The sequence below is a fragment of the Aquila chrysaetos genome, chromosome 20, assembly GCF_900496995.4.
Source record: "Aquila chrysaetos chrysaetos chromosome 20, bAquChr1.4, whole genome shotgun sequence".
Classification (NCBI taxonomy): domain Eukaryota; kingdom Metazoa; phylum Chordata; class Aves; order Accipitriformes; family Accipitridae; genus Aquila; species Aquila chrysaetos.
The window spans coordinates 5,303,066-5,330,976 of NC_044023.1; the positions used below are offsets into that span (position 1 = coordinate 5,303,066).

Below are 27,911 nucleotides of genomic sequence, written 5' to 3' on the forward strand. Positions count from 1 at the left end.
CCCTGCTGCTTCCAGGTGCTTTGGGTTTGCTGGGGGCAACGAACTGGAGGTCGCTGGGCTGGCAGCAGGGTGGGCTCATCGCCGCTGAGATCCCGCAGGCTCCTTGGCCGGTGAGTAGCTGAGAGATGGTTTTAATTGTTCGTAAGCTTGGCAGCCCAGGTTGGACTAGGCTGCCTTGTTTCTGTCCCCGGGAGAGCTGACCAGGGTAGGGTTCCCAGTGGGAGCAGCTCAGCCCGGGCGGCCGAACCAGGTCTGACCCGCTGTAAACTTGTCTGGTTTTACGGTCTGCTTCGTTGCGTTTTATAGCTATGTGCGGAGCAGCTCGTGAGTGACTCGTCTTTTCCCAGCTCCTACAGAGAGAGCAGAGCTTATTCTGCCGCTCAGTTTGCCGTAGCATGCAATGAAAAGTTTGTGGTAATAATCTTTTATGGTTATATCTATTAATACCTTAACTTGGATTCCAGGAGGTTTTATTGCTACGGTAAAGCTCTCTGTCTCCAGAGCTGCTTTTCTCAGGCTCCTTGACTTCGATGCTCTGCTTTGCTGGTAAGGTTTAACAGCCCTAAATCCCATATTGGACAGATTGTCGCTAAATGCCTAGCCCATGCTGGGGACTTTTCCACTGCTCAAAGACAGCTTTGTTGAATTTCCCCCACCCCCCAAATAAAAATCAATCATTTGCCTCCAAGCGGTTGTGACAGCCTTGGTCCGAGGAGAAAAAAGAGCCTCCGTGGGGGGAATTGTCCCCTGCTCGCGCTGCGTGAAATCTGTCGGGACAGGGAAATCGTACTTCTTCAACTCCCTCTCTGCAATGCCTCAGCTCTCAGAAACCTCGGGACATACAATATAGCAGGCAGAAAAGAAACAGAGCCTGAGAAATGCCGGGTGCTCTCCAAAGGAGTTGTTTAACTAATGATCCTTCTGCTTGGAAGCATTGCAGAGCCCGGGGATGGGTGGCTGGGAGTCAGGAGCCTCACACGCCTCGAGCGTCTTGAAAGCGATGGGTGGATGTTTCAGTGCGATGGAGTTGCGATACTCAGGGTGAGGGCGGGAGGGAGAAGACTCCATGTTTATTTATGTCTAGAAACAAATAACAAAGCACTTGACAAAACGAAATTAAGACAAAAAGAGGGTTATTTCTTCCTATCCTTGATATAAGACCACCTCTGGCGTGAATTACGGCTCCTGGAAGTATGCGGCAGCCCTGTCCAGGGATGCACTGTCCACTGGAAATCATCAGGAGGCACCTCACGGGCAGGGTGTAGCTGGGCTTCGGTAAGCCCCAAGCCTCAGGTCGCTGCCACGGCTGTGCTGAGTTAAGCAATTTATTGCTCATAAGGAATCACTGCATTAATCTGGCCGCCGAGCACTGGCATGAAATTTCTGCTAAGCTGGAAACCACCAGTTTTTGATGCAGCCTCGTGCCCAAGGGAAGAGGGGAAAGTGCTGCTCTAGGAGATTTGGTCGCAGAATTGCAGCTAGCCTGCACACATGCCGGCCACGCGACCCGCGCGCAAGCCGCGGGGAGCTTTCTCTTTGCCAAGTGGAGCGTGTCCCAGCTTTCCTGCGGCTGGGCCTCGCACAGCCTTCAAATGGAGGGGGGGTCTGGCAGCCCCGATGGGTCACTGACTTGACATGATGGGTTGCTGTAACGTATAGATTTCTCCTGCAGAGTTAACGGTATTGAAAACGACAGAGACGCAGACACCCTTGTGATTTATGAGCCGGGGATGGGGAAGTCAATCTGAAAGCCAGGGTAGAGATATCAGCTCTATAAGAAATATGGGAAGAATTCATCCCTAATCTAATCTCACCGAATTCCACAAGGATGCAAGACAGGGATCGTTTGCTCTGGTTCCTTAGGTTGAGATTTAAACAGGAAACCCCCAAGGATGCAAGTTGTTCTCCCAAATACCAATGTGCTTGTGCGTGGAGGCCGCAGAGGGGGTGCCACGCTCTGAGCCGTCTCGGCCGGCTAGGTAAGAGGCGATGCCAGGCCGCGGGGCTGCCAAGCTGCGCTGAGCTCAAGCAGAGGGAGCGGGAGCCAAGCCCGGGGTCCTCGGCAGGACTCGCTGCTAACGATGCTCTTTGCCAAACCAAGCCCTTGAGGCAGCAGGACTGGCAGATGTTCTCGCCGGTGAGGGTTTCTGGCTGCCTCGCGCTCTGCTGTGCTCCTGTGACACCCTCTCGGGGGCTGTTTACAGCAAGGATGAGGATTTATTGTAAACCTTGGCTCCTGGACTCTCGGAGCTGCCTCTTCCTCCAAGTTTGGTCTATCCCCACTCCAGCTGGGATTACAGCAAGAGGTGGCTTCAAGAGCATGGGGTAATTGGGTCTTTACAGGCACTCGCTCACGCAGTTACGAACCTGGTGTTGAAAGCAAAGACCTAGAGATCAGTCAGCTGAGTAACCCCCTGGCCCTGGGGGCAGCCGGCGATGGCTTTTGGATGGGGAATGGGGGGGCCGTACCCAGCCTCACCTGCCCTCTTTGCGGAGCTCCCCTCTGGGAGGAGGTCTGCTCGGGACATCCCGCTCCACCTTGCTCGGGGTGGCCAGGAGCTGCTGCAAAGGACGGGCTGCAGTGGGAAAGAGGGCAAAACCAGCGTTACCTGTTCTGCACTGGGTCTCCAGCTTTGGTCCTCCCTGGCCCCTGCGAGCCACCCATCGCCTCCCTCCCCACCTACTTCTCACTTCTGCCGTGCTCACAGGAGCCGGCTGTACCTTCTCCCACTCTTTTTGCCTGGGGAAACTGAAGCATAGGGTGGCAAAATGACCAGCGTAAGGTTGCAAAGCTGGGCTCACAGCGCAGGGGACCGAGTCTTTCTGCCTGCCTGAAGACTAGATTATCCCAAATCACAGCCATAATAATCCAGCATCTACTTGTGGCTAGATGCCAAGGAATGACAGTGATTTTGTGGGACCTGGGAGAGAGCACTCCATATTCCCGGCAGAGATAAGCCTTTATTATTCCCCAATGTGGGCACTGTAGGGTATTTGGGCTCTGCCATCTCCACGCTCGGCGACCCCACATACCCCCCAATCCACCCCCAGCTCTGCTGTGCCTGCAGGCACGCCACGCACACGCTCCGGCCCGGCACAACCCAGCTCCGCCGGCGGGATGGCATGGCACGGAGCACAATTGTCACCAACGTCAGCCCCAGTTGACTTGGGAGCCTGCCCAGGATATGGTTTCCCTAAAACAATGCCGTTCACAAGCACACGACCGTGTGGGGTTATTGTTCTTGTCTCGCGCGCTGGCGGGCTGCCATTTATTGTGCGCAGGAACTACTCTGCTTCTCCCACTGTCGAGTTCAGGTTTATTTCCCTGTTTTCCAGGAGGAAAACTGATGTCAGCTAATTTGGCCTGAGCACTTTGTAGTGTGGAGAAAAAAAAAAAAAAGCTTTCAGTTTCAATCTGTCCATTGTCCACTGAGAGAAGAGCTGGTCTTCCCACGGTGCGTGTTCCCACCAGGCAGGTGGTGACAGCTCTGCCACCACGTGTTGGAGGTTCACGCTCGCTTGTGCACGGGCGGTGGTAGAGTCAGGCTTAGTGTTGAGCCGGTTTGTGCTGCAGGAGGATGAACTGCTGTTTGGAGGAAGACGGGACACTTGGGGTCAATCCCTGCCCTGCTACGGTTCCCGTTTGGCCATGGGCAGGTCACTTAGTCCATCTGTGTCTCAGCTCCCCGCTGGAATAACGACAGCCACGGTGGCCTTCCATGGCTGGACGCTGCGCAGATGAGTACACGGAGGACTGAGAGGCCTTCACGTGAAATTGGGGTTGGACAGGAAGGCTGTGTCCTGGGAGCAGCGCCGCGGGATGGTGCGCGGTGGCGGTTGCTTCTGGGCTGCGCTGGGCCAGCCGGGGACGCTGGCACAGGGAGCCGTGCCGTGAGGAGGTGCCTCCACTTGCGACCATCCGCTGGGCTGGGTTACCTCTGTTTTGGCTCGCCGGTTAAACGCTTGCAACGAGCAGAGCCGTCTGCCTCGGAGCGTGCCGCTGCCAGCGGTCGCCCTGGTTCCCCTCGCACAAAAGCTACGGCAGCCGCCCAGCGACTGACCTGCGCCAACCCCTGGCAGATGTGCCTTCATCTTCAGCTCAGCCTGGAGCTGACCCGCTGTCTCCCGGGGAAGAACGAACGAGCGGCCAGCTGGGGCGAACGGCCCCGCGTCCGTCTGCGGTGTCTCTGCCGGTCGCTGATCCGAAGAAATACCCTGCGGGGAAGTTGCAGCCTTGCTCCAGACAGCTCCCTTTTTTGCCGCAGCATTGCTGCTGGGCTGGGGACGGCGAGGTCGCTCGGCCCCTCGGGAGCTCGCAGCCAGGCGAAGCTGTGTCCCCTTCCTCCCCGAGCAGCGCGCCGGGGCTCCGCAGGGGTCCAAGGCTCGCAAGCCAGAGAGCTTACCCGGCGATCCGGGCTGTAATTACCGAGGAGCCCAGCCAAGAGACTCTGAGAAGAAGCAGATAACAGTACAGGCACCCTCCATCCTCATTAAAATACTTTCTCCGGCAAAGCCCCCCCACGCCTGTCCAGCCTGTTCCAATTAGCGCAGCGGGCCGGGGAGAGCAGAGAGCAGGGCTCCTGTTGATGAAAAGAAAACACTCCAGAGCTTTCAAGTGTCGGGGGAGGCGGGCGGCCCTGGCTGGCACGGCGAGAGGCGCTGGGAGCGTGGCCGGCAGCCGTGTCGCTGGCTGGCAATGGCGAAGCGGCTGAGCCGGGTCACTGAGCAGCGGAGCAGGTGCTTCACAGCCAGCTCCCACCTGGAATGGCCCTGGGATCAGAGCTGGGGAAACGCGGCAAAGCCAACGGCTCTCCGAGAGGTGCTGAGCATCCCCGCCCAATAGGTCTGGAGGTGGGAAGCAGCAATCCCGCTGTGAATGAAGTCAAACGCGTGTTACAAATTGTGCAGGTTTGCTGAAAAATGCCTTGGCAGCTTAAAGTAGCGAGATGCTCTGGCTTGGGGGTGCTGGAAAAGACTGCGGCCTGCCCATCCAGGCAGCAGGGATGCTTCTGCGCTCCCCGGGGCTGGTTCTCTCGTGAGACCCGCCTGGGGACAGAACTGTCTCCAGCCCTTGGCTCTTTGCTGGGATACTTCAGAGAGGGTCCCTAGGATGTTGGTACGTGCCCGCCAGGACCCTGACCAAGCCCACCGCTTCTTTTCCAGCAGCCCATGGCACTAGGTGATGGCTGAGCCTGCCCAGGTTTGAGCTGGTGACCCAGAGCTGGCAAGTTCTGTATCAAAACCCTGGGTGTCACCCAGCCCCTCTCCCCAGCAGAGGCTTTCCAGCCAGCCTGGGGCAAGAAGCATTAGCAAACCCGTCCCTGGCTAGAGGCCGTGCTGACTCCTGGCCTTGGAGCCCCTGCCAGGTTTTAGCACGTGCGTGATTCACGCAGACCCAGCCTGGAAAGTCTGAAGCCCAGAAAACAGCTCCTGAGCGAGGCAGAGCTCCCCGAGCCTGCCGAGGGCTGTATTGAATGTCAGGCCATGTGGCGGACAGGTGACAAGGGTGGGTTTCAGCCGGCGGGCGGCATCGTGGTATAAATGGCTCTGAGGAATGCGGCGCTGCCTCTGGGGACTCCTGAGGCTTTGGGGAGCTGGCCTGGCAGCGGAGCGGGCAGCGCAGAGCCTCTTCGCTACCTTATTTGGGTACTTTTTCTCTAACACAACATCAGAGAGTGGCAAGCCCCTTCCCAAACGTGAAAGAATTTTAAGCTTCTCAATTGCATTAGGAGGCAGGTTGGGAGTTTAATATGCCAAGTCAATCCAGGGTTTAATACACCAAGTGAATCTGGAGTTTAATACGCCAAGTCAACCCTGACTGGGCTGAGATGAGCTGTACGGCTGCTGCCCAGCATGAGACGTGATTGCTCCGTGCGTGACCCACCTCCCTGACCCTCTGCTGTGTCTGGGGAGGAGCCCAGCCTTCTTCCTCCGAATTCGCCTCCGCGCCGCTGCCAGCTACCCTGCTCCGGGAGCCCTGGCCTGGGCAGCATCCCGCAGGCGCTTGCCTGAGCCGGGGCTTGGCAGCAGGACCTTAGCGCTGCTCTGTGCTGGGGACGCAGGCACGAAAGCCGTGAACAGAGGTGGGGAAATGCGGCACTGGTATGGCAAGGAGAGCGCCGGAGGGTGTGCAGAGTCCCAAGAAGTCCCTGCCTGCCTAGGTTTTCCCCAAGGTGTATTTGCCCAGGCTCAACAGTTCGGTGGCACTGGAAGCTGCCTCTATTCTGGCAGCATTTTAGGTGAGAAGAGACTTGCAAGGTGCAATTGCGCTGCGTCTCCCTCCGGCTTTCTCTGCACATTGGACTTGCTACCTCCCTGGTGCTGGATGCCCTTGGGGTGAATTAAAGGCGGGAATGGTGGAGGTTACTCAACTGGCACTACCTGGCTCAAGCAGCACGTTCAGGAACACCAAAAAGCCCTGCGGGACCTGCTGCCTGAGAGCACGGGCCAATCCAGCCCATCACCGTGCCTGTCACGGTGCAGTGAGACAAGCCCGGCTGCTGGGCCACCAGCCCAACGCCCGAGAGCCAAGCCAGAGCAGGCTTCACCTCTCTCCCTCGGTAGGAAGGGAAAGGTAAGGGCTGAGGCAGCGGCCCCCCGAGAAAGGGATTAGCAGGAGGATAAGTGAAGCCAGCTCCTTATCCTTTCATAAACAGTTATTAATAACCTGGCCAGCCTTGGGCTTGGTAATTCCCCATTTGCTTTTAGACGATGTGGTCCCAACTGGAGCGTGCCTTAAGCTACTGAAACTTCAGGGAGGTGAACGCTGTTAGAGAAAGTGCCCTATTTGCCTTTCCAAACCTAAAGGTTTACCCCACCCCCCCCACCAAAGATAAGGAGCTGAGCTTGGCTCCCACCTACCAAGGCCCCAAGCAGAGAGAAAACTCCTGTCTGCGCAGAAGGGCAGAGACAGCGGCGCTCTGCCGGGGCCCGGGGCAGCAGTGACGGGTGGGTTCACAGCCCGGGATGGACACCGCTTTGTCCGTGCGACAGGAGAGGAGAAAAACCAGCTGCAGAGGCTACGTAAGGTCCGTGTTTGTGCAGCGGCACAGCTGGCATGTGCTTAGTGTGACACGCCAGGTCTCGGGGACCAGGAGTTTGCACATCAGCACACGTAAGAAGTAAAAAAGGGGGAAAAGCGCTCATGCTCTGAAGTGTCATCACAGGCAGTGAAGCCCCCCTGATACCACCCCGACCACAGAGCTGTCCCTGCTCCATCGCCGTTATCGCCCGGTACCCGTTAGCGAGGAGCCCCCCTGCCTGGCAGGGGTGCCGTGCCGACGGCACGGAGCGAGCGCGGCCCGGCCGAAGGGCCCCGGTGTGCCACCAGCAGCTGGGACTCATTCTTCCGTGCTCGCGGTGCTTGGCACCCTTCGGCAGTGGTGGTTGGCAAGGAAGGGTGATCTGGGGCTAATTGCGATTGTGGGCTTTAATCGCAGGAGGTGGGAGCGTAGGAGATGTCCCAGCTGGAAGGGAGCCCGCTGGCCAGCCTTGCAGAGAAACGCGGGCGAAGCCTGAGCAACCTCAGCCTTGCTCTGCTGTTGACCAATTCCTCCTTTCAAACCCTCTGAAATCTGCTCCTCCTTGATCTCTGGAGCTCTGCATGGACACGCGTGACCTGTGTTACCGAGGGGTTCATTGAAACCCTGCCGTTGCACGGGGCACGCCGTGACACCCCGGTGCCACTTGAGCTCCGGCACTGGCTTTCCTGGTCCCAACTTGCGTCATGCTGCAGGAGCATCCCGTGCCTCCGTCCCTGTCCCACGAGCAGCTCAGCGCTGCAGGCATTCCCGGCGCTGGTCCTGCCCTGGCCAGGCAGCTCTGGAGGAAGGCAGGGAGGGAGCCGAGGGCCCACCCCGGTGGCTTTGTCCTCCCGGTTGGAGAAGGACGACAGCTGTCTCTCCCCGCAGCTGCCGGGGCATCCATCATCCTGCGCGGGATGCAGAGGAACAACCGAAGCCCTGGGCCGAGCAGGGAGGGTTTCTGTGCCTGCGCGGGCAGGAGGGGGGACAGGCAGCGCTTTAGGAAGAGGGACAGCCACGGGCAGGGGCGCACACCAACACCTCCAGCCGCGCACGCTCCCTGCGCGTGTGGCCCCGCGTTTGCACGGCGCGGACCACGCGGCGCGCGCCCGACTAACCTGCAGATGCCCGCGCGGGGACGGGCACCCGGGTTGAGCCGTGGGAGAGGACGAGACTCCCTGACGGCAGGGCACGGCAGTCCTGTCTGCTGGACCTCCTTGCCTGGCTTTGCAACCCCCCCCCCCGAGTTTCTTTGCCGGGGTGAGACTCCTTTCCCCCAGCTCCCAAACTGGCAGAGGGGTACCTGCCCTCCCAGGCAGAGAGGGGACCACCCGCACCCAGGGCTTCTGCGGGGCAGGGGGGGAGGCAGGACGGTCTCAAGAGCGTGGGGCTCGGGTCTGGGAGCCAGGGCTTGGGACCCTTGGGCAGCGCCAGCCCCATGGAGGGGGGGGGTCTCGGCTCCCGGAGGCTATTCCCTCTCACGGTGAGTTCTAGCACGGTGTTTCTGTCCCCCGGTGGGGAGGGTCACTGCGGCTGAATGCTGACCCCGGCGTGCAGCCCCTCTCCTCCCCCCCCGGCTCCTTTCCCTTGAGGTCCCCCAGCTGCTGGGGGCCAGCATTTCACCTCCCGCCCGTGGCCCCGCCAGCCCCGCAGTGTAACTGAAGAAGGCACTAGGCTGCAAATGGTGTGTGGGGATTAGCCGGGACACAATCGGGGCCTGTGAAAGCGGCGGAGCACATGGCGGGCTGCGCCGGGCAGGGAGGCGGCACGCGGGGCTGCCGTTAGTGCCGCGGGATCAGCGAAGAACTCGAGTTCAGCGTGCTCTTCCCTCTCGGGAGACAGTCTGTGGCCTGATAAATCCACTGCCGGGGCCCTTCCCCCTCTGAAATTTGGGCCGGTTTATACTATTTGCGGCATCGCAGCAAATGGGCATTGTCGGGAGGAAATTGGTGCTTTCACGGATGAACAATTCCCTCCCATACCCGCATGTCTCAAACAGGAGGGATTTGTCTTTTCCCTGTGCTGCTCGGTCTCTGGCAAGACCTTTCAGGGGACTTTGTCTCCAAAGGAAAAATTCAGCGCCATGCCGTGAAACGGTGACTCTGAATGACAGCGCAGAGCCTTAAACCTGGAGGTCACCCGTGGAAGGGGAGGGAGAGGAGGGCACAGGGTGACTGCTGGGACCAGGGCGACTGGTGGACTGCTGGGCACAAAGTCAGCCCAGCGTCGTGCTGTCACCACCAGTGCCGCCTACACCAAGGCACTCTGATGACTGCCAGCTCCCCCGAAACAGGGCTGCAAGCACCCACGTCCTCCCCCTCCGGCCCCACGGTGCCCAGAGTATGAAATCTTAACCCCCCCCCAAGACATCCCCTCGCCCAGCAGCCTGCCCTCATCAGCACTTCCCTCTCCAAACTGAGATAGAAATAGTTGCAGCTCCGGACAGTTGATTATTTAAAGCTGTCGGGCGTGTTTAATTTAACCCTGGATTCATCATCCGCAGCTTGTTTCCATCCTCTAGACACCCTCTCAGTGTAAACTCTGCCTCTGCCGAGCTCTTCACCTCCAGGCAGATTTGGGCAGAGGTTTACAGGCAGGGGACGTGACCCTGCCGCGTGTTTCCCCCCGCGTCCCCGCTCCCACTGGCACAGAGAGGGATGCCCCTGCGCCAGGGGCTGCGGGCACAGCCGGGTCCGGAGCTGCCACTGGGATTTTAGCTGTGCGTCAGGAGACGGACGTGCCGAGTCCCTCACCGCTGCCTGGGCGTGATGGGGGGGAGCCCCAAAGTCTTGGTGAAGGAATGATATATAGGGGAACCTTTCTTACTGGAGGCTATCCTCCGACAGTTTTTTCTTTCCTTGTCCACTGCAAGCCCCTCCAGCAAGATCCTCGCCTTTTCTGACCCTGCATTCAGCTCTGCCAGGGCTCTGCATTGCTCCTGCGTGTGGCTGCGGCTCCTGCCACCATCAAACTTGCCTTTGGCACCCCCAGGCCGAGGAGGCGAAGTCCTGGTAGAACCAAGCCGTACATGGGAGCGTGCACGCCTGCCCCGCCGCCCCTGCTGCAGGCATGCAAAGCATCCCTAAAGCTCACCCTGCAGCCATGCATGAGCGTGTCCTGGAGGCAGGAGCGGTGCCCCGGCTGCCATCCGCAGAATCCCAACCCACCCTGGCATCCCCCGGAGCTCTGGGTCATGAAATGTTCCTCCCAGGGCTGGCTTAGCCCAAACCTAAGCCTAGCACAGGCCCTGCTCCATTTATGGAAAGCTGCAATTAGAAGCCAGTGTTTTCCCGAGTCCTCCAGCAACCGAATGCACATTGGCAAAGGAAAAAAAAAAAAAAAAAATCCCTGTCAAATCCCAGGCACGTCCTTGCAATGACCCCCAGGATAGCAGTGCTCGCTCAGGGCATGGCCACGAGTCAGCAGGACAGGTCTGTGAGACTCCGCTGCAGATGGCTGAGTGCGGGGAAGAGCTGAAATTGCTGGAGTATCCCCAGGAAAGCTGTTCCTCATCTCTGCCTGCTGGGAAGGTGTTTGTGGGGGAAGCGAGGGCAGGACTGCCTGTTAGCGGGTCCCCAGTGTGGCTGATGGGGTTCCTACCTCTCCACAATCAATGTGTCAAGCAACGAGCAATTTAAACCAAGGTAAACCCATCATGTTTGTTGGTTTTTTTTTCCCTAGGCAGTGGTTGGCCTGTCAAAAAGTCTGCCCAGGGAAGGAGTAGATGGGTTGAGAAAGCAGCCCCAAACCAAAGAGAGACAGAAAATGGCACAGCCTCCACTTCAAGGTCACATCCAGGTCCCAGGGTGGTGCCAGGTCTCCTGGGACTGGGAAAGGCTCTGGAGTAGAAGCAAGTCATGCTGGCCAGAGCGAGAGCAAGGCAGGAGCGAGGGCAGGGAACGGGCAGGAGAGAAGCTGTGCCGGGGGGCTGCACCCCAGCGCGGCCACGGGCTGCTGCCTGCTCTCCGTCTGCCGGGAGGAGAGAAACCCCGACTCCGCAAGCCCAAAACCTTCTCCCTAAGCAGAGCCGAGTGCTCCTTCTTGTGGAAGGCGGAGACCAAGGCAGTTGGAAAGGCTCGGCTGCACCATCCTTCCTACAGCCCTTCGCCGGGATGGCAGAAATCCCCTGCTCCTTCCGCCAAGAGCTTCTGGCCAGGAATGAGCCAAAAAAGCTCATTTTAAATCTTTCAGCCGTGGGACTGGAAGAACTTAATATGCAGCAAGAGGGGGGAGTTAGTCAGAGCTGCCATTTAGGGGCCGGGACATTTATAAGCAGGGAAAAAGCATCTAAATTGCCTGAATTAATTGCTGAGAGCTGGCAGGCCAGCCCCGCTCCCCATGGGAGGTGTGGGAGCTGGCGGACGAGGCTGTGAAACCCCGTACGCCTCTGAGGGTGTGTAAATGTAAGAGAGTCCTTCCAGCCTGCAGCGTCCCGGAGGCAACGGATGCTGGTGGCCTTGGAGAGGTCTGCGATGACCAGGCAATTTGCGGAGCTACCGGCCAGAGTGATGTATCAGGTACACACACAGCCGCAGCTGATGCTGAAGGGATCACAAGAGTGGCATTTATGGACGGTGCTCCAAAACATGAATTCCCCCTTGAGTAAAAGGGACAAGATTTAACCCCAGGCTGAGGTAAGATGAATATTAGGGATCCCTCACCAGGCTCTGGCCAAGCACTGGGGGTCTGAGCAGATATTTAGCAGAGGATGCCCAAGCTCTGAGGGCCTGTTGGAGGGTGTACTACTCCCCAAGCACTCCTCGCCTCTTTCCTCACATCAATCGCCTCCAGGATGCTCAAATCCAAGCGCTCCTGAGTACCACATGCCATGGGCATGCTGGCATCACCCCGCACACCTCCCCTAGCAGGCTGTAATAGCTGGTCTTTGGAAGCCCCTGGACATGAAACGCGCTGGAGCTCCCGGGTGCAGCCGGTGTGCGGGTCTCCCAGCCGCAGCTCCCTTTCCCGGTACCCAAACTGGCCCTGGGAGCACCAGCTGCTCTGCCAGCTCCCAGAGGCGGAGGGTGCAGGGTGTCCCAGCGGGGACCAGCGCGGCTCACAGCAATGGAGGTATTCAGAAATCCTCCTCACCCCCTCCCAGGACCGTCGATGACTGCTGAGGCTGCCAGGACAGCCCAGCCAGCGAGACGCCCACCTCCTTGGGCCCCCCCGCTTTCCCTGCCAGCCTGGCCGCTTCGGGCTGCGTGAGCTCCTCAAGACGAGCCTCGTCTCCCCGCGAGCCCGTGCTCCCCGCGGAGGTGCGAGCCCCGGCCCCCGGCCAGCCCGCAGGTGCTCCGCTCAGAAAAACGCCGACGAGGCTCTCGCGGCCGGTGCTGCGGGGTCCCCAGCCTGCGCCTGGGGTCCCCAGCCTGCGCCTGGCCGCCCTGGCCCAGCACACGGAGCTCGCCGCGGCTGTCACCTTCCCCCCCCCCCCCCAGCAGGCTGCACAGCAGCCCCAGCTCATTTTGCAGCAGTAGCGTGGGTGCGCGGGGGGCTGGCCACTTGCTCTTGGTGGCTCCTCTCTTGTCAGGCAGCTGGCCTGATGTCTTCTGGGGGACGAGCTGCCTGCAGACCTACCGAGCTGTCGCTCGCCGTCCCTCAAGCACCCTCCCCGGCCGGGGGCCGGCGGGACGGGGGTCCCGACCCGCACGCAGCCCGCTGCGGTACAGCCTTCCCCCTTTTCTGCTTGCAGCTGGCGGCGGAGGTGGCATCGCGGCGCTGGACCATGGTGCTGTGAGGGTGAGCTGCCCCCCTCTCCGCTGCCAGAATGCCGGCTGCCCCCGGCCGCAGGCTGCCCCTCGCCGCGCTTCTCCTCTTCCTCCTCCTGCAGCAGCCGGGCAGCGGCGGGGCATGGAAGCAGCACGCCCCGCGCCTTCGCCTCGCCTACAAAGGTAAGGGTGGATTTCCTTGGGGTCCGCACCTTGCTCGGGCGGGCGAAGGGGGCGGCCGGGGCTCGGGGGAGGCAGGCAGTAGCCCCGCGGTTGTGGCCGCAACACCTCCACGCGTTGGGCCCTCGGGATGTTTCACGGACGCAGCTTCAAACGCAGCCCCTGAGGATGCCGCGCCGGCGCTGCCGGCGTCGGAGAAGGGGGCTGAGCAGGGAACGCCCCTGCCCTGGTCCAGCACAACACCGGGACCAGAAGGGACATCTCCTTCTGCTCAGACTCGCTCTGGGCATCTTACGGTGTGTCCTGGGCTGGAGCTGACCCGGGCAGCCGCAGGGGAATGTCCCCTGTCTTCACGCTCTCAGTGCAATGGGGACACTGAGCCCCAGGCAGTGCTGCTGGCCCCTTCCCTTGCCTCCCACCATCACGGTCCTGTCCCAGCTCGGCCCTTCTGCCTTTACCCCTCCTTTCCTGCCGAGGAGAGACTGATCCACCGTGCAGATCGTTTCCCTGCTGCACTTTAGCCTTCCTCCCCCCCGCATCTGTCTTGTCTGTTTAGATTATGAGCTCTTCAGGTTTGCTCTTCTTGTGCCTGATGCAAAGCGGGGGTTGCTTTCGGTGACCTGAAGATGCAATAAGAGCAGACTGACAGGTAGCCGGTACGCAGTCCAGCAGAGAAGTGCAAAAAGGGAGTCTCTAGGGAAAGGGTCTCTGCACGGGAATGACCGGAGCAGTTCGAGCAGAGCCCTGCTAGCCTGGCGGCTGGTCACCCTGCCATGGACCTGCAGCACAGACTTGGCCAATTCACCTGCTTTCAGCTTCTCCTATGTGAAAAAGAGCAAGTTGCTTTGAAGGACAGGCAGCTCAGCACGTTCCCCGGTGCTGGCCTGGACGTGGCAGTCGGCAGGGCTCAACCAGCCCTTCTCCACACCTGTGAGGTGGCAGTGCAGCTTTTCCATGGGCATTGCACTCGAAGCTCTGGGGGCATCCCCTCGGCCTGCTCCGTCACCCTGAGAAGCCGCTCTCTGGGCAGGGACAGCCAGCAAGGTGGAAGATGCCCCCAGCCCGTGCCTGGAGAGGGCTGGACCTCTCAGGGACGCAGGATATCCCTGCGGGGAGATGGCCCCGCTGATAGCCCAGCTCGGAAACACGGTGCAGGGTCTGCCTTTCCTTGGAGCCGGAGGAGGCAGAGCAGGGCTGCTGGGGCAGCAGGAGCGCAGAGGGACTGCTGACTTCAAAGACCCACCATGTGCTGGGGCCAGACATGCCAAAAGCCCTCAAGTCTTGGGCAGAGGCAGAAGAGGAAGCTCCCAGCATCAGGAGGGCTCAAGGACAATGCGAACAATGGCAGGGGATGTGACTCATGGACAGCGCAAGGCAGGTTCAAGGACACAATGCCTTGAGAAGTTTAGGTTTAAAAACCCCTAGCAAAAATAAAAAAAAGAAAAAAGAAAAGGAGCCTTTGAGAGTCCGTCTATGAGATCAGCCTTGCCCTCAGATCCCAGCACGGGGGAGGCAGGCAGAGCCCTCGGCGGGGTGGGGGGGAGAAGATGCAAGCAGGCTCGCCAGAAGGAAATGACAGCACCGAAGGCTGGGAGAGCAAAGGAAGGATGGGGCATGGGGCACGGGGCCAGGAACAACAGCAGCGGCTCCCGCCCTGCCCAGGAGGCGAGGACGAGATTTATAATAGCACGCTGGCAATCACGGCCGCGCAAGAGGCAGCCTCCGGGTAAGCTGGGTCAGGCTGGGTCAGCCCTGACACTGCCCGGAGCTGAACCTCTCTGTTTTCTGAGGCCATACAGCAGTGCAGCTACGGAGCGAAACCACAGCACGCCTCCCAGCTCCTCTTACTGTAATAATCCAGGGCAGGCACAGCTAGGAGTCGGCAAACGGGTCTTCTGCCAGCCTTTGATCCGCAGCCAGCCCAGCCGGGCAGGACCCAGAAGCCATCGCCGTGCAGCAAGTGCTCTGGAGCGCGGCAGGCTGGTGGGTCTCTGGTTATCGGCACCAAAAGCCGCACCGGCACCTCTCTTATCAGCCAACGGCGGTGAGGGGCTGAAGCCTGATTTAGCGCCAAGCTTCCCTTGGGCTTCAGGGATCTCCTCCGTCGTCTGCTCCGACTGATGGCTGGGGGAAGGGGAGAGGAGAGCCCTCCGGCACAGCCGGGCTGTGACCCCAGGAAGCCCAGGGTCGCCCTGCGCCGAGGATGCTGCAGCTCAGCGGCAGGCGGAGATGATGGATGGGACAAGGCGGTTTCAGTGGTCCTGACAATAAAGAAAAACACCGTGGCCTTGGGAGATAATGAACACAAAGGAGAGGATGTTTCTCTGGGCTCACCCATCGGTTTAGCCACCGCGCAGCTGCTGCGGAGACCGCCCGGTTCCCTGCCTCGAGGGCCGGGGTTTGGATCAAATGCCTTGTGGGTATAGCTGGGCTTGAGGGCAAGAAGAGGCTGATTTGTGCGCGGCAGCTTGCTGCGTAGAGGGTCTGGATCCACAGCGCTCGGTGTTCCCTTGGTGCGGGAGCAGAACCGCACCACAGGGTCAGGCTCGGACCCTCGTGGTCATTAACCCTTCCAGAGGTCTCACGGTGCAAGTGCAGGGCAGCGAGTCCTTTCTGGGTCCTCCCACGTACTATCGCAGCGGCAGAGAGGGCTCCTCCGTCATCCCGCCTAACCTTGTCCTCGGACGGGGCTGGGGCAGTTCACAGGGTGACCAGCAGCTGACGTTCCCTGGGACCAACCTTGTCCCCGCTCCGCTTAATTACACTCGTGCACTGGATGAACACGGACCTTCCCTCCCACCCCAACCAGTGCCCTGCCTGACATTTCCCCCTGGGTCAGGCAGGTCCCGGGAGCGCTGGCAGACACAGGAGGGTGGGCGATGCACAGCGCCCTGCTGGGGACCCAGCGGTGACAGTGGCCCGCAGGCAGGGACAGGAATTCAGCTGTTAATCCCATTCAGCTGGTGGGAAATGGCTTGGAAATCGGCTCCCCCACACCCACGGCACCCAGAGGAGAGCCCTTGGGCACCCAAGGGTACGGGGGAGTGAAGCGGGGCCGTGCACAGTTCTTGTGGGAGCAAGAGGAGCTCCCTGACACAGCGGGGAGAGGCTCCTGGCAGAGGAGGATTTGTGTCCCGCAGTAACTGGAGCTCTGACCCCAGAGGAAGGGGAGAAGGAAACGCTAGCTGGGAGCGAGCCTGGCTGCGGCGGCGTGGATCCGGGCAGGGACCCCTGCCTGTTGCCGGTGGCCCAGCAGGTCCTTCCCCCACAGGGATGAGCGACGTCAGTGGCATTTCCAGCTCGCAGGCACTGGCCCCGCTTCCCCTCTGCCCTGGAAATAGGGTGGAAGGAAGAGAGAGACGCGACCTCCTGGGTCAGCCGGTCCCCTTTGAACGGAGCCGTGCCCATGCCCACGTACACCCCACCTGCGCCCGGGGCCGCACGTCCGCCCGTGCTCCCGTCCACCCGGCCAGCACCGGCTCCCCCTGACAGCTTCCCTCCCTCAGTGCCTGACACGCTGCTTCAATCCACATGATTTTGGGTAATTTCTCAGCCTGGGTCTTACAGATCACCCCGCATTTCCAGCCGCGCTCCACCTCCCTCCAGTACCCATCCAGCAGCAGCCCGTCTCCATCTCCCCTTCCCACGGCCCTGGTTTTGCACCTTTCCCTGTGCAGCACCAAAGCCAAGAGCAGCATAGCCAGCCTTCACCCTATCCCTAGCGGGGTCCCGCCACTTCTGAAGAGGAAAGCAAAGTGTTATGATCTCTGGAAGCTCTAAGGCCCGCCTCGGTGCCGGTCTCCCCTGCCTTGATCCCTGGAGCGGGCGCTTGCTGGGGTGGCAGCTGCTGTGATCCTGTGTCTGGTGCAGCAGCCGCTCCTGCCATGCTGGGGGATGCTCGCCCCGCCAGCCAGCCCCAAAACCTGGCGCTGCACGTCACGGACCGATGCGGGCGCCGGAGATGTTGTTTCAGGAGTGGTTAGCCAAGAGACAAGGGCTTATTGTCCCTCTCGCACACCCACGTGTCTGCAACTGTGCCAGAGGGGCCACGCTAGCCGCCCCCGGGCTTCTGCGCAGGAGCTACAGCCTGAACAGCAAAGCCTTTCCCGCTGCCCACGGAGCACGCCGGGTCCATGGCACACCTTCCCCCTCGGCAAGGTGGCTCTTCCCTCCAGCAGTGCTGAAGGGGTGCTCTTAAAAGCCCTGAGCCGGTCTAATGCTGGGTTTAGGCTGTCTCAGGACATAGTGGGGGAAATGTGGGGTGGTGGATGCAGGGTCAGAGTGGTACCCGGGGCACAGCTCGGGACTTCCCTTACAAGCTCCTTAGGCCAGGGACGGGCCATCCATCTCTCTGTCTGTCCCGCTGCACCCATCCGCCTGCCTGAGGGCATGGGGTAAAGCCCAGCACCCAACAGACACTTCACAGACTAAATGGCTTGGGGTGGGCAGAGGAGAGGTGTCCAGACCCGGCTGTGGCAGCTGTGTTACCCTACAACCTTCCCTTGGAGGGATGCTTTGCCCCAGCAAATAGCCAAAATATTTTTACGTAATATCTCTTGATCTGAAGCCTGGGGAAAACATGCTAGGAGTTACAGCAAGCAAGTCAGTCTCCTCTGTTCTCAGCCCTCTCCCCATGGTTTCGGGGTGCAGAGGCTTTGGGGCTCCAAGGGCTCCTCTGAAAGGCAGGCTGGAAGCTGAGCGACCTGGGCTCCTCAGGCTGGACCGCTGTCCTGCCCCGGGCCCTGCAAACCAGCCCAGCCCAGGGCAAGGTCAGGGCAGTTTTCCTCTTTGTAGAAGTGACTCACTATTTACTCCAGGTAGGCTCGTGGGAGGAGGCTTCGTGATGAGCTTGGGGGCACCGAGGGTGGTGTTTTTCTGCTAAGGCAGTGGCAGGGAAGTTGCGTTCCCTTGGGGCAGGGGTGGGTAGGCAGAGCTGTCCCAGAGAGGGGGAGCACGGGGTCCCTGGCTGCTTGTTATGTCGCTCACGGATGGCTTTCTCTTTCTCCCACCTTGTGCTCCTCAGATCTGCTGAAATCTAACAGCTCTCGCCTGTTGCTGGCCTCCGGGGATGGGCTGGATTTCCAAGCCGTCTTGGTGGATGAAGACAGGGCCTGGCTGATGGTGGGAGCAAAAAACCACATCTTCCTGCTCCACCTGGACCATCCCAGCAGAGAGCCCGAGAAGGTCAGTGCTGGGAGGAGGGGGTGAGCACGACCCTGGCCAGGCTGGCCTCTTCCTCCCTGGGAGCCGCTCCTCGTTCCAGTGCCGGGGCGTGGAGGTGGATGTGCTCCGAGCTGGACTGCTCTAACGTCACCGGGGACACGTTTACACCAGGATGTCTCAATCAGTGGGGTCAACCCGTCCCTGGCGGTGTTGAGCCCCAGCGGGACAGGCCAACGCTGGGGAGGGACAGGGCAGCTTGGCCAGGAGAGGAGACCTGGGTGGACCCTGGGCACGGGTGGAAGGGCAGCGCCCGGAGCCCTGCTATCACACCTAGTCCCTGCTGCTGCGGCAAGAGCTAAAACAACTCCAGCAGCAAGTCCGCTAATGTCATCCCAAGACATCCTGCTGGCGGGGTGCGCAGTTCAAGCCCAACAAAAGGAAAGCCCATTAAAGCGCCGCAGCCTGGCGTTCCCACGGGCTGGGATCCAGGAGAGCCTGCCCACCGACTGGGTGTGCCGTGGCCCACCCAGGCTACGTCCCCACGCCAGATTCGCTCTGAGCCTTATTTGGCAGGCTGCCTGCCAAGCTTGGCCGGGCCCTGGGGACCCAAGGGGGTGTCAGACCCATTGCAGAGCAGCCCCGTGTCCTCACCATGCGCCTGTGCCTGGCAGCACCTTTTGACTGAGCCCGTTCCCACCGGTGCCCGTGGGAGCCAGCTTACCCAGGCAGGTGAAGGAAAGCAGGGGTTGCATTGGCAGGGTCTCTGTGTTGCAGATTTTCTGGCCAGCCTCCAGGGAGCAGGTTGAACACTGCCAGCTGGCGGGGAAGAACGTGGAGGTAAGCAGGGCTGGCAGCCCCCGGCTCACGGCCTTTTGTGGTTTGCCATGGATGTTAAACACCCACATCACCCCGAAAGGGAGCGTGGGGTCTGCCTGAGACAAGGGTGTTGAGCCAGCCAGAGTTAAGCTCAGCTTACTAGCTGCCGGGGGAGGATCTGGCCCGGCTCCTGCATCCCAAGCAGACACGCCACGAGGCTGGGCACAAGTGCCCAGACCTGGGCTCAGACCACTAACAAACATCTTCCCTTGAGCAGACGGAGTGTGCCAACTTCATCCGCCTCCTCCAGCCCTTCAACAGGAGCCACGTGTTCGCCTGCGGGACCGGCTCCTACCAACCCGTCTGCGCCTTCATCCAGCTGGGAGCCAGGGGGAAGGTGAGGGACACCCTGGCCAGCCACATCCCCATTGCAGAAGGTGGCAAGACACCCCCAGCACGTCCCCGTCCTCCTCCCCAGCGACTGGGGGTGGGAGAGGGAGCCCCGGACCCTGCGGAGGGTGGCCGGCCAGCCCGGTGCAGTCCCTGATACTTGCATGGCTTTGCTGTGCGTGGCGAGAAGCAGCCCTGGCTTGGCAGTGCCAGGGTTGCCCCATGGGGACAGGACCCGGTCCTGGCAGCCCCCTCGAGGGACCCGCTCGTTGCAGAGCTGAGCGCACCAGCTTCTTTCCCACTCTTCTCCATATGCCCAGCTCGTTTCCAGCCTCCCCCAGGGCTGACATCTCCCCTTTGGCTCTAGCAGGGTCCCGGGGCTCCCCCCATGCGGTTGGTGACCCATTCCTTGGAATCGGGACGAGGACGGTGCCCCTACAGCCCCCATGAACCCTTCACGGGACTCCTCGTTGGTAAGAGGGAGCGGGGAGCGGAGGTGATGCTGGAAGGTGGGAGCGCTGGGAATGGTCTGTGCTGGGAGGCAACGGCAGCGGTGCCTGCACCACAGCTGTGCTGCGCGTGGCTGCGGTCCTGGGCTGGTGCCCGCGCTGGCGCGAGTGAGAGGAGCCGTCCCGCAGAGCCTGGCCCTGCCCCGGCTCACCCCGACCTCGCGGTTCCTGCACAGAATCGCGAACGTAGGGTGTAGATCAAGTGGCTAGAAGCCGTGCCGGGTGACGGGTCTGGAGGAGGCTGCCAGCCAGGCTGTGCCGCTTCCACCCTCCCCGACCCGCCGAGGATGCAGGGGAGTCCTGCCAGGGTACCTCCAGCGGTGGCACCCCCAACCCAGCGATGCCCCCTCTGACCCGGCAGACGGGGAGCTCTATTCGGGCACCTCCAGTGACTTCATGGGCAGCAGCGCTGCCTTTTTCCGGACCTGGGTCCATGGGGCCGAGCAGAGCTACATCCGGACGGAGCAGAACCAGGACCACTGGCTACACGGTAGGAGCGGGGGGACCCGTGGGGCACGAGGCCGGGGGGTCTCCTGCCTGCTGGGGAGAGGCTGGGGCCAGCACTGGGTCCGGAGCTCAGTGGTCTGGCCCCCTTCTCCTCCCTGGGGAGAAGCACAGATGAAGCCCCTGGTGGGACCCGCGCTCCAGCACGCACTCTGCAGGCTGAGCGCCAGGAATGGGGCTCTGCCTTCGGGGTAGCAGGGTCTCCATGGGGCGCCCCGCGTACCCTCAGCCTCTCCCGCTGCTCCCGAGGGCTGTCGAGGGCAGTACAACGGGGTCGGATCAGGGCACAGGACCACGTTGCGCCGCTCCTTTCCCCTGCAGAGCCTGCGTTTGTCGGCGCCTACGCCATCCCCGATACCTACAACCCGCACGATGACAAGGTCTACGTCTTCTTCCGTGAGACGGCCATGGAAGCCGGGCAGTGGGAGAGGCGGCACATCCACGCCAGGGTGGCCCGGGTCTGCAAGGTCGGTCACCAAAGGCCAGCACGCCATGGCCGGGTGTCCCACCACGTGGGCTTTTACCTCCTCTGGGCCAAGGGGCATCCCAAGCAGGTGCCAACAGCAGGGCGTGAGGGTGTCACTGCACACAGAGGGCTCAGGGCTGGGGGGGACGTCCTGCTGTGGGGACGGAGGACCACGCGGCGGTGGGGGAGGCTCGGAGAGGCTGGACTGAGCCCGGCTGTTGGTGCCCGGCAGAATGACGTTGGAGGGAAGCGCAGCCTCATCAACCGCTGGAGCACGTTCCTCAAGGCCCGCCTGGTGTGCTCCATCCCTGGGCCCCAGGGCACCGAGACCCACTTCGACCAGCTCGGTGAGCGCGCAGCCCGGTCGGCAGCTGGGAGCAACGCTGTTCCACCACAGCTGCTCCTTCCAGTACGCCCCGGGGAGGTGGGCATGGCGTGGAGGATGCCCGCCTGCATCCCCTGGTCTGGCGCTCCAGCTCCTGGGTGCCTCACCTCCAACCCCTCTCTTTGTAGAGGATGTTTTCCTCCTGCGCACCCGGGACCCCCAGAACCCCCTCATCTTCGGCCTCTTCACAGTCTCCAGGTGAGCAGGGCTCTGGCTAGCCCTCGCATGGGGCAGTGCAGCCCCCCCCCCAGCCCCTCGCCAGCGCTGCCCCACGGGGAGCCCTGGGAGGGAGAAGGACGGGACCAGCACCCAGCCGGCAGAGGAAGGGCCACCGGCCGTTTCACTGCTTTCCCTGCTGCCGGTTCACCAGCCGGTCTGCCGGCCCACCAGATTTGACATCGGCACGGCCAGCGGTCCCCCAGGCTGGACCGGCTGCGCCAAAGGGATTCTTGTCACCTCCCGGGTGCCGCGCAGAACTCTGGGGCTGACAGGGGACAGCGTGGGCTCAGGGGCGAGGGCACGCATACGCCTGGTCCCCGTGGAGCAGCAGGGACGCTGACAGTCCCGCGCTCCCCCCCCGCAGTGGCGTCTTCAGCGGCTCCGCTGTCTGCGTCTACTCCATGGCCGCCGTGAGAGCTGCCTTCAGCGGGCCCTTTGCGCACAAGGAGGGATTCGACTACCGCTGGGTAGAATACAAGGGCCGCGTCCCCTATCCCCGTCCCGGCACGGTAAGGGGCTGGGGAGCAGGGTGGGGGGGGGGGAGGCGGGACAGGCCAACCCGACCCTAACGCAGCCCCCCCCCGTGTTGCCACGCAGTGCCCCAGCGAGACGTACGACCCCCTCCTGCGGTCCACCAAGGACTTCCCCGACGAGGTGATCAGCTTTATGCGCGCCCACCAGCTGATGTGGGAGCCCGTGTACCCGCAGGGCCGCCAGCCCGTCCTGGTGAGGGTCAACGTACCTTACCGGCTGCGGCGGCTGCTGGTGCACAGGCTGGAGACGGAGAGCCGGCACTACGACGTGCTCTTCCTCGGCACAGGTGGGAGCTCACGGCGGCTCTGGGGACGCTGTCACCGCAGGGCAGCCTGTATGGCACGCTGGTCCTGCTGGTCGGGTGGCTCCTAGCCCTGACAGCTCCTTCTCCCGCTGCCTTCACAGATGAAGGTAAAATCCTGAAGGTGGGGCTGGCCGGTGGGGCGAGCCGTGGCACCGAGGTGATCAGCCTGGAGGAGATCAGCGTCACTAAGGTACGGGAAGCCGGGGCTGGACCGCGGCGGCTGGACCGCGGCGGCTGGACCGCGCGGCCTCCCCTCGCCCCGTGGCATCCTCCCTGCAAGATCCTGCGTCAAGTCACTGGCCCCTGTCGGGGAGGTCCCTCTCCTCGCTGCTGGGGGCTCCCACCCGCCCTGATGGGCAGGCGATGCTGGTAGCACGGAGGGGAGCCGGCCGGACCCAAGCCAAGTCATCTCCCAGCTCCCCATCCAGTCCCTAGGAGGGACGGGGCTGACACACCAGAGCCCAAACTAAAACGGGAGGGCTGAGCCCAGGTTTGAAAGCACGGCTGCCAGGCAGGGCTGCCCGCACCGAGCGGGGCCAGCCCAGGCAGCTTGTGTGGAGCTGGGACCAGGGACCGGGGCCGGGGTCCCAGCACCCTGCCACCCCGGGGTCCCAGCCCCACCGGCAGGCTGGGGCACCCCGGAGGGACCGACAAAGCTGCAGCACCGTCTCCTTCCCCTCCAGGTGCCTTCTCCCATCCTGGACATGAAGTTATCGCCGAAGAGGGTGAGTCCTCCCTCCTGCTTCTTCCTAAAGCAGCCAAGGGACAGGGAACAGAGGGCAGCTGGCCCCGGCCCCTCTGCCTGGGCCCCTTGGCCCCAGGGCTTGCACATTTTAGGGAATGGGCTCCTGCTAGGGCAGCCTGCGGGGTGGCGGTCTCTGCCCCGCACTCCCCCTGTCACCCAGCGTCCCCATCCCAGCAGGGCGCAGGGAGCTCTGTTCCCCGGCTAGCCCCCGTCTCCAGCCGTGGGTGCGCTGACTGCCGCTGTTCCGCTTGCCCGAGCAGCAGGAGCTGTTTGTGAGCAGCACCCACGGGCTGCTCCAGCTCTCCCTGTACCGCTGTGAACTCTACGGCAAAACCTGCACCGACTGCTGCCTGGCCAGGGACCCTTACTGCACCTGGGACAGCAAGACCTGCGCTCCTCACCTGCTCACCGAGAAGAGGTTAGCGTCCGCCCAGGCCAGCGCTGCCGTCCCTCCGCAAACGGACGGTGCTTGGAGCGGGGAAGGGCAAGCTGCCGGCCCTGGAGGCTTTACCGGTCAGCCCGGACCCCTGCTGCCGCTCTGCCAGCCGGTCCCCCGGCCCTCCCTGGTCCCCCCGACCCTGCCCTTCTCCCCGGCTGCTCTGCCACCGAGGGGTCCCACAGCTCGGGGCGGATGCCACCCCACAGCCCCTGTCTGCTCTCCCACAGGCGTGCCCGCTGCCAGGACGCGCTGAAGTCTGACCCGCTCAGCCAGTGCCAGGACACCGCAGAAGGTGAGCGCCAGCCCCAGCCCCTCCGAGGAGCCCCACTGCGGGCAGCCGGCCCTGCCCAGGGGCCAGGAATGCCCAGGAGGGTGGGCGGCAGGGTGCTGGGAAACCAGCGCCCACCAGCTGCACCAGCATCATCCGCCGCAGACCCTGTGCCACCCACCGCGTGCTGGATGCTCCCTGCCGCCCTCCCTCCTTGCCCTTCACGCAGCTCCCACGCAGGGTACTCACCCCTTCCCCTGTCCCGTTCCCCCATGCAGGGACCGCTGCCACGGAGAAGCTAGTTTTTGGGGTGGAGAAGAACTCAACCTTCCTCGAGTGCCTGGCCCGCTCCCCGCAGACAACCGTCCGGTGGCTGGTGCGGCACGGCGAGGAAACGGGCCTGAGCGAGGTACGGGGGACGGGGTGGTGGGGACGAGGCACAAGGGTGGCTCGGTCCCCGGGGACTGACCCACTGCGCTCTGCTTTTGGCCAGGTCAGGAACAACGGCCACTTCTCGGTGCTGGAGCAAGGGCTGCTGATCCGCCAGCTGGCGAGGGAGGACGCGGGCACCTACGAGTGCCAGGCGGTGGAGCGCTCCTTCTCCCGGCCCCTCACCCGATACAGCCTCCGCGTCATCAGGCACGAAGCCATGGAGGTGCCACCTTACAAACGGAGCAAGGGGGCTGAGCTAGGAGGGACCCACCAGAGCCCCCGGCCCCGGATTGACCTGCACCCAGGCTACAAGGGCTTCCCGCGGGCCCTGGGGGCACCGGGCACCAGCCTGGATGTCTACTGCAACGCCCTGCGGCACCAGGAAAGGCAGCGGCAGAAATCCTGGCACCAGAAGTGGCAGCACCCATCCCCGGACGGCAAGAACGGCCGGGTGCGGAGGCACCCCCAGCCCCTGTGAAGGGGCAGAGGGAGCCGGGGCCGCCCGCGGATCCCTTCCCGGTCTCTCCGGGGCCCTTCTCGCACGCGGGCATCGGCTCTGAGACACCTCAGCTTCCCGCGCAGAAACGCCTCGCTGTTACTACCTCAAACCCTGCCAGTCCCCGCCGCCTCTTCGTGCGCCCCACGGGCCACGCCGGGGCGAGGGCATGCAGCCCGCACCGGCTCTCTGAGACTCAAAGCTATTTACGCCCTGCAGAATATTTATTCTCCTTGTTTTCCCCCGGCCTTTAATGACGATCCTTATCAGCAGCAATAATAAGCACAGAGGACGGAGAAGGAGAACAGCCAGCTCTCACAAATGGTTCGCTGACACCCAGCGGCATCCAGCCCTGCCGTGGACATCCACGCGCCCAGGCTCTCTCCCTTCTGGAAGCGGCAGGCTCCTCGCTGCTGCCCCGGCAGCACGGTGCTCACCTGGGCGGCTGCGGAGGTGCCAGCAGAGCCCAAATGCCGCTGGAGGCAGTGGGACACGGCTGCTTGCTGAGCCTGGGCTCCGGCAGCGAGGCACCTGGGGTTTGCAGAGATGCCCGTGCCCAGCCCAGCTCCGATCCACTTCAAACCGCACCGCTTTTTAAAATTTTGACATTTATTTTACCAAAAAAAGAGAGAGAAACAACAGGCAGTTATACCAACTTACAATTTATTATTTTTTTAAAAAATGACATGAAACACAAGTAAAAATAAATACATCATATAAACAACAAATTGTTCAAAGTCTCTGTTCTGGGAGATCAGGCGAGCACATCCCGTTCGACAGAGAGAAGAGGGAAGCACATGATCATGCGTGGGGCCAACCGACCAACCCACCCTGCTAGCGATACTCCTCTTTCCAACCACAAAAAGACAGGCCACAAACTAAGGCGGTAGTAAAAAAGAAAAGAAAAAAACCCAAAGAACCCCAAACCAACAGAAAACCCAAAATGAGACTCAGTGATGGATTCCTTCAGGCTCCTGTGGATCTGCCAGAGACTCCAGCTCCGAGCTGGGTGCCACCAAGGTGGGAGCCACAAAGCAGCAGCGGGCGGTGGTGGTGGTCCGGGAGGTGGCAGAGGTTGCTCTCCCTCACTCGCACCGTCGTCCCTTCGAAGGGAGCGCTTGCTCTGAGTTGCAAGGAGCCATCATCTCACTGTACTCTAGCTGGACTACGTTCCCCTTTTAACCTCTGCCCCCCCGCCCCAGCCCTCCCCCCGGTTGTTCCAAGACTGGATTAACAAAATCCATCCCAGAGTGGCGAGAAACACCAGTTGTGAAGGTATTTGCTGTACTTGTCCCTGTTGGCCTGGAAGCCACCCACAAACCAACAGCAATTCTCTTGCATTCAGCCATTTGCTGACATCATTAAGCCAAAATATACATTATTTTTAGCAAAGCCCCCGTGGAAATCCCATCCTTTGCTTGCCGGAATATTTGCTTTCTGTGAGTACCTGCATCCACCCCACCAACCTCCCAGGCACTCCGGGAGGCCAACGTGCAGCAGATCCTGCCCAACGTGGGCCAGGCTGGGCAATGTTTCCCCCACCCCGCGGCCCCCCCTGAGCCGCACCAGCAGAGGGGTAACAAGACCACCAAGACCAGGGCACACAGCAGCCACAGCGCTCCCCACGCCTGTGGCATCATGTCCCGCGGCGGTACCCAGCCTTCGCTCGACTGTCCCCCGGAGTGGAAACCTCCCACCTAAGGGAAGGGCTGAGGGCTGGGTGCCGACACGGAGGGCAGCTGGCCGCCCCCGGGGCCCCTGCAGCTCTGCCCCGGCCTCGGGGCTGTGCTCAGAAATCTTCCTTAGCATCCAAAAACCTCAGCGGAGAGTCCTGCACTGCTGTCCTCAGTGTCACCCACAGCCCCACCACAAACTGGAACTGGCAGCTGCTTCCATCCGGTCATTTGGAGACAGAAATTCAGCAGCAAAAGAAAAATTTAACCCGTGCAGGGAAAAGCCCCTGTTCCAGGCTCAGGAAAACGGAGACGGGACCCTCTGCAGCAGAACCACGTGCTGAAGAGGAGCAAAGTCTGGGGAGGCCAGATGAGGGGGAGAGGGAGTCCCGTGGGAGAGGAGTTTTAGGGCTCAGAGAGGTCTCCCCACTTGGAAAGCCCCTGGATAACCCACACACCCTCGCAGCTTCCTTGCCCCAGTGCCGTGGGAGAGCAGGTGCCGCCAGCCACCTTGGAGCAGCCCCAGTCTCTGCCAGCCCCCGCGGGAGCCCCGTGGTCGGGGCATCACGGCTCTCTCTGCGACCACCTCAGCCAAGGCTCCGAAGAGGCCCGGGGGACCCGGCCTCTCGTTAATGGGGTGCTCAGGGCTGGTACGTGGGGCAGAGAGGTGCCGCACCACCCTGCTCTGCTCAGGGAGGGCTCCGCGCGGGTGTTTGCTGTACAGGGGCACTGTGCTGCAGCTGCCCGGAGCTGCAGATGTTTGCTAGCGCGATGAAGCCCCTTGCAGCAGGTAGTATCCAGGGGCAGCCGCACCACGGGAGGGTGGTGAAGGGTCTCCAAGCTGCCACGGCCACGCAGGAGCCAGGAGAGCCCTCACAACTCGCCCTGGTGCCAGGAGGTTAACAGTCAGCCCGCGGCACAAAGCGTGCACCCTGCAGCAGCTGAGCACCGGCTGCCTCCAGCTCCTACGGCCGCAGGGCTTGGGCTATGCCAGGGAGCCCCGGGAGGACATCAGACCAGGGAGGACATCAGACCAGACGGCAGCACGGGGACGTGCCCCAGGCGCTCTCCTGGAGAAGCGGGAAGCAGAGAAAATGGCATGCAGTCACAGGTACCGACCGCTTCCAGAGCCGTGGTGCCAACTGCCCCCAGCCGAATCTTCATGCCTCGTCCCAGCACAGAGCCACAGAAAAGCCCCGTTCAGAGAGGACTTGGGAGGGTCCCTCAGATGAACCCCACTACCCTGACCACCACCAACGAGGAGGGGGGCTGTGGCAGGGCTCTGGTGAGGGTCTGCTCACGCTCCGGCCTCCCACATGTGCCCGCAGGTCTCAACACTTGCTACTCTCGACAAGGAAAGCCCTTGCCTAGGTCCATTCCCCAAATCCACCGGAAAACTGACAGCCTCACAGGGATGCAACGGACATCTGGGCAAGCTCGTCATACAATGTCACAGGGTTGTGCATGAGGTGGACACACAGAGCACAGGAGGGCATGACTCACAGATGCAGCACTGTCAAGTCTTTGGAGAAACTTGCATGAACACCATCAGTTAATTTGCTTTGTTACTTTTGTGGGGGGGTTTGATTTTTATTTCCATGGTGCATCCAAAGACAAGTTGTCCAGCAGTTTGCTCAGAACCCCTCGGTTTTCAACTC

General features: G+C 61.8%; 2 protein-coding genes across 2 annotated transcripts in view; one reads left to right on the forward strand and one right to left on the reverse strand.

The window, feature by feature from the left end:
- LOC115353851 (semaphorin-3D-like) lies at positions 1-25,228 on the forward strand. Its single transcript, XM_030043872.2, has 18 exons — positions 1-110; positions 12,715-12,913; positions 17,934-18,094; positions 18,848-18,910; positions 19,167-19,286; positions 19,650-19,752; positions 20,150-20,278; positions 20,614-20,759; positions 20,991-21,105; positions 21,272-21,341; positions 21,727-21,871; positions 21,960-22,182; positions 22,302-22,390; positions 22,884-22,925; positions 23,206-23,363; positions 23,612-23,676; positions 23,931-24,061; positions 24,146-25,228. The coding sequence occupies exons 2-18, from the start codon at positions 12,790-12,792 to the stop codon at positions 24,560-24,562; spliced, it is 2,301 nt and encodes a 766-aa protein (XP_029899732.1). The 5' UTR covers positions 1-110; positions 12,715-12,789; the 3' UTR covers positions 24,563-25,228.
- Positions 25,227-27,911, reverse strand: part of RAD54L2 (RAD54 like 2) — a 72,159-nt gene continuing 69,474 nt past the window's right edge. The window contains exon 23 of the mRNA XM_030043871.2: positions 25,227-27,911. Coding sequence (XP_029899731.1) covers positions 27,844-27,911 — 68 coding nt within the window. The 3' untranslated portion in view covers positions 25,227-27,843.

Coding starts and splice junctions, on each gene's coding strand:
- LOC115353851 (XM_030043872.2), top strand. CDS start 12,790: ATGCCGGCTGCCCCCGGCCGCAGGCTGCCCCTCGCCGCGCTTCTCCTC. Junction 20,760..20,990: donor GGGTGGCCCGGGTCTGCAAG/GTCGGTCACCAA, acceptor GGTGCCCGGCAG/AATGACGTTGGAGGGAAGCG. Junction 21,106..21,271: donor GACCCACTTCGACCAGCTCG/GTGAGCGCGCAG, acceptor CTCTCTTTGTAG/AGGATGTTTTCCTCCTGCGC.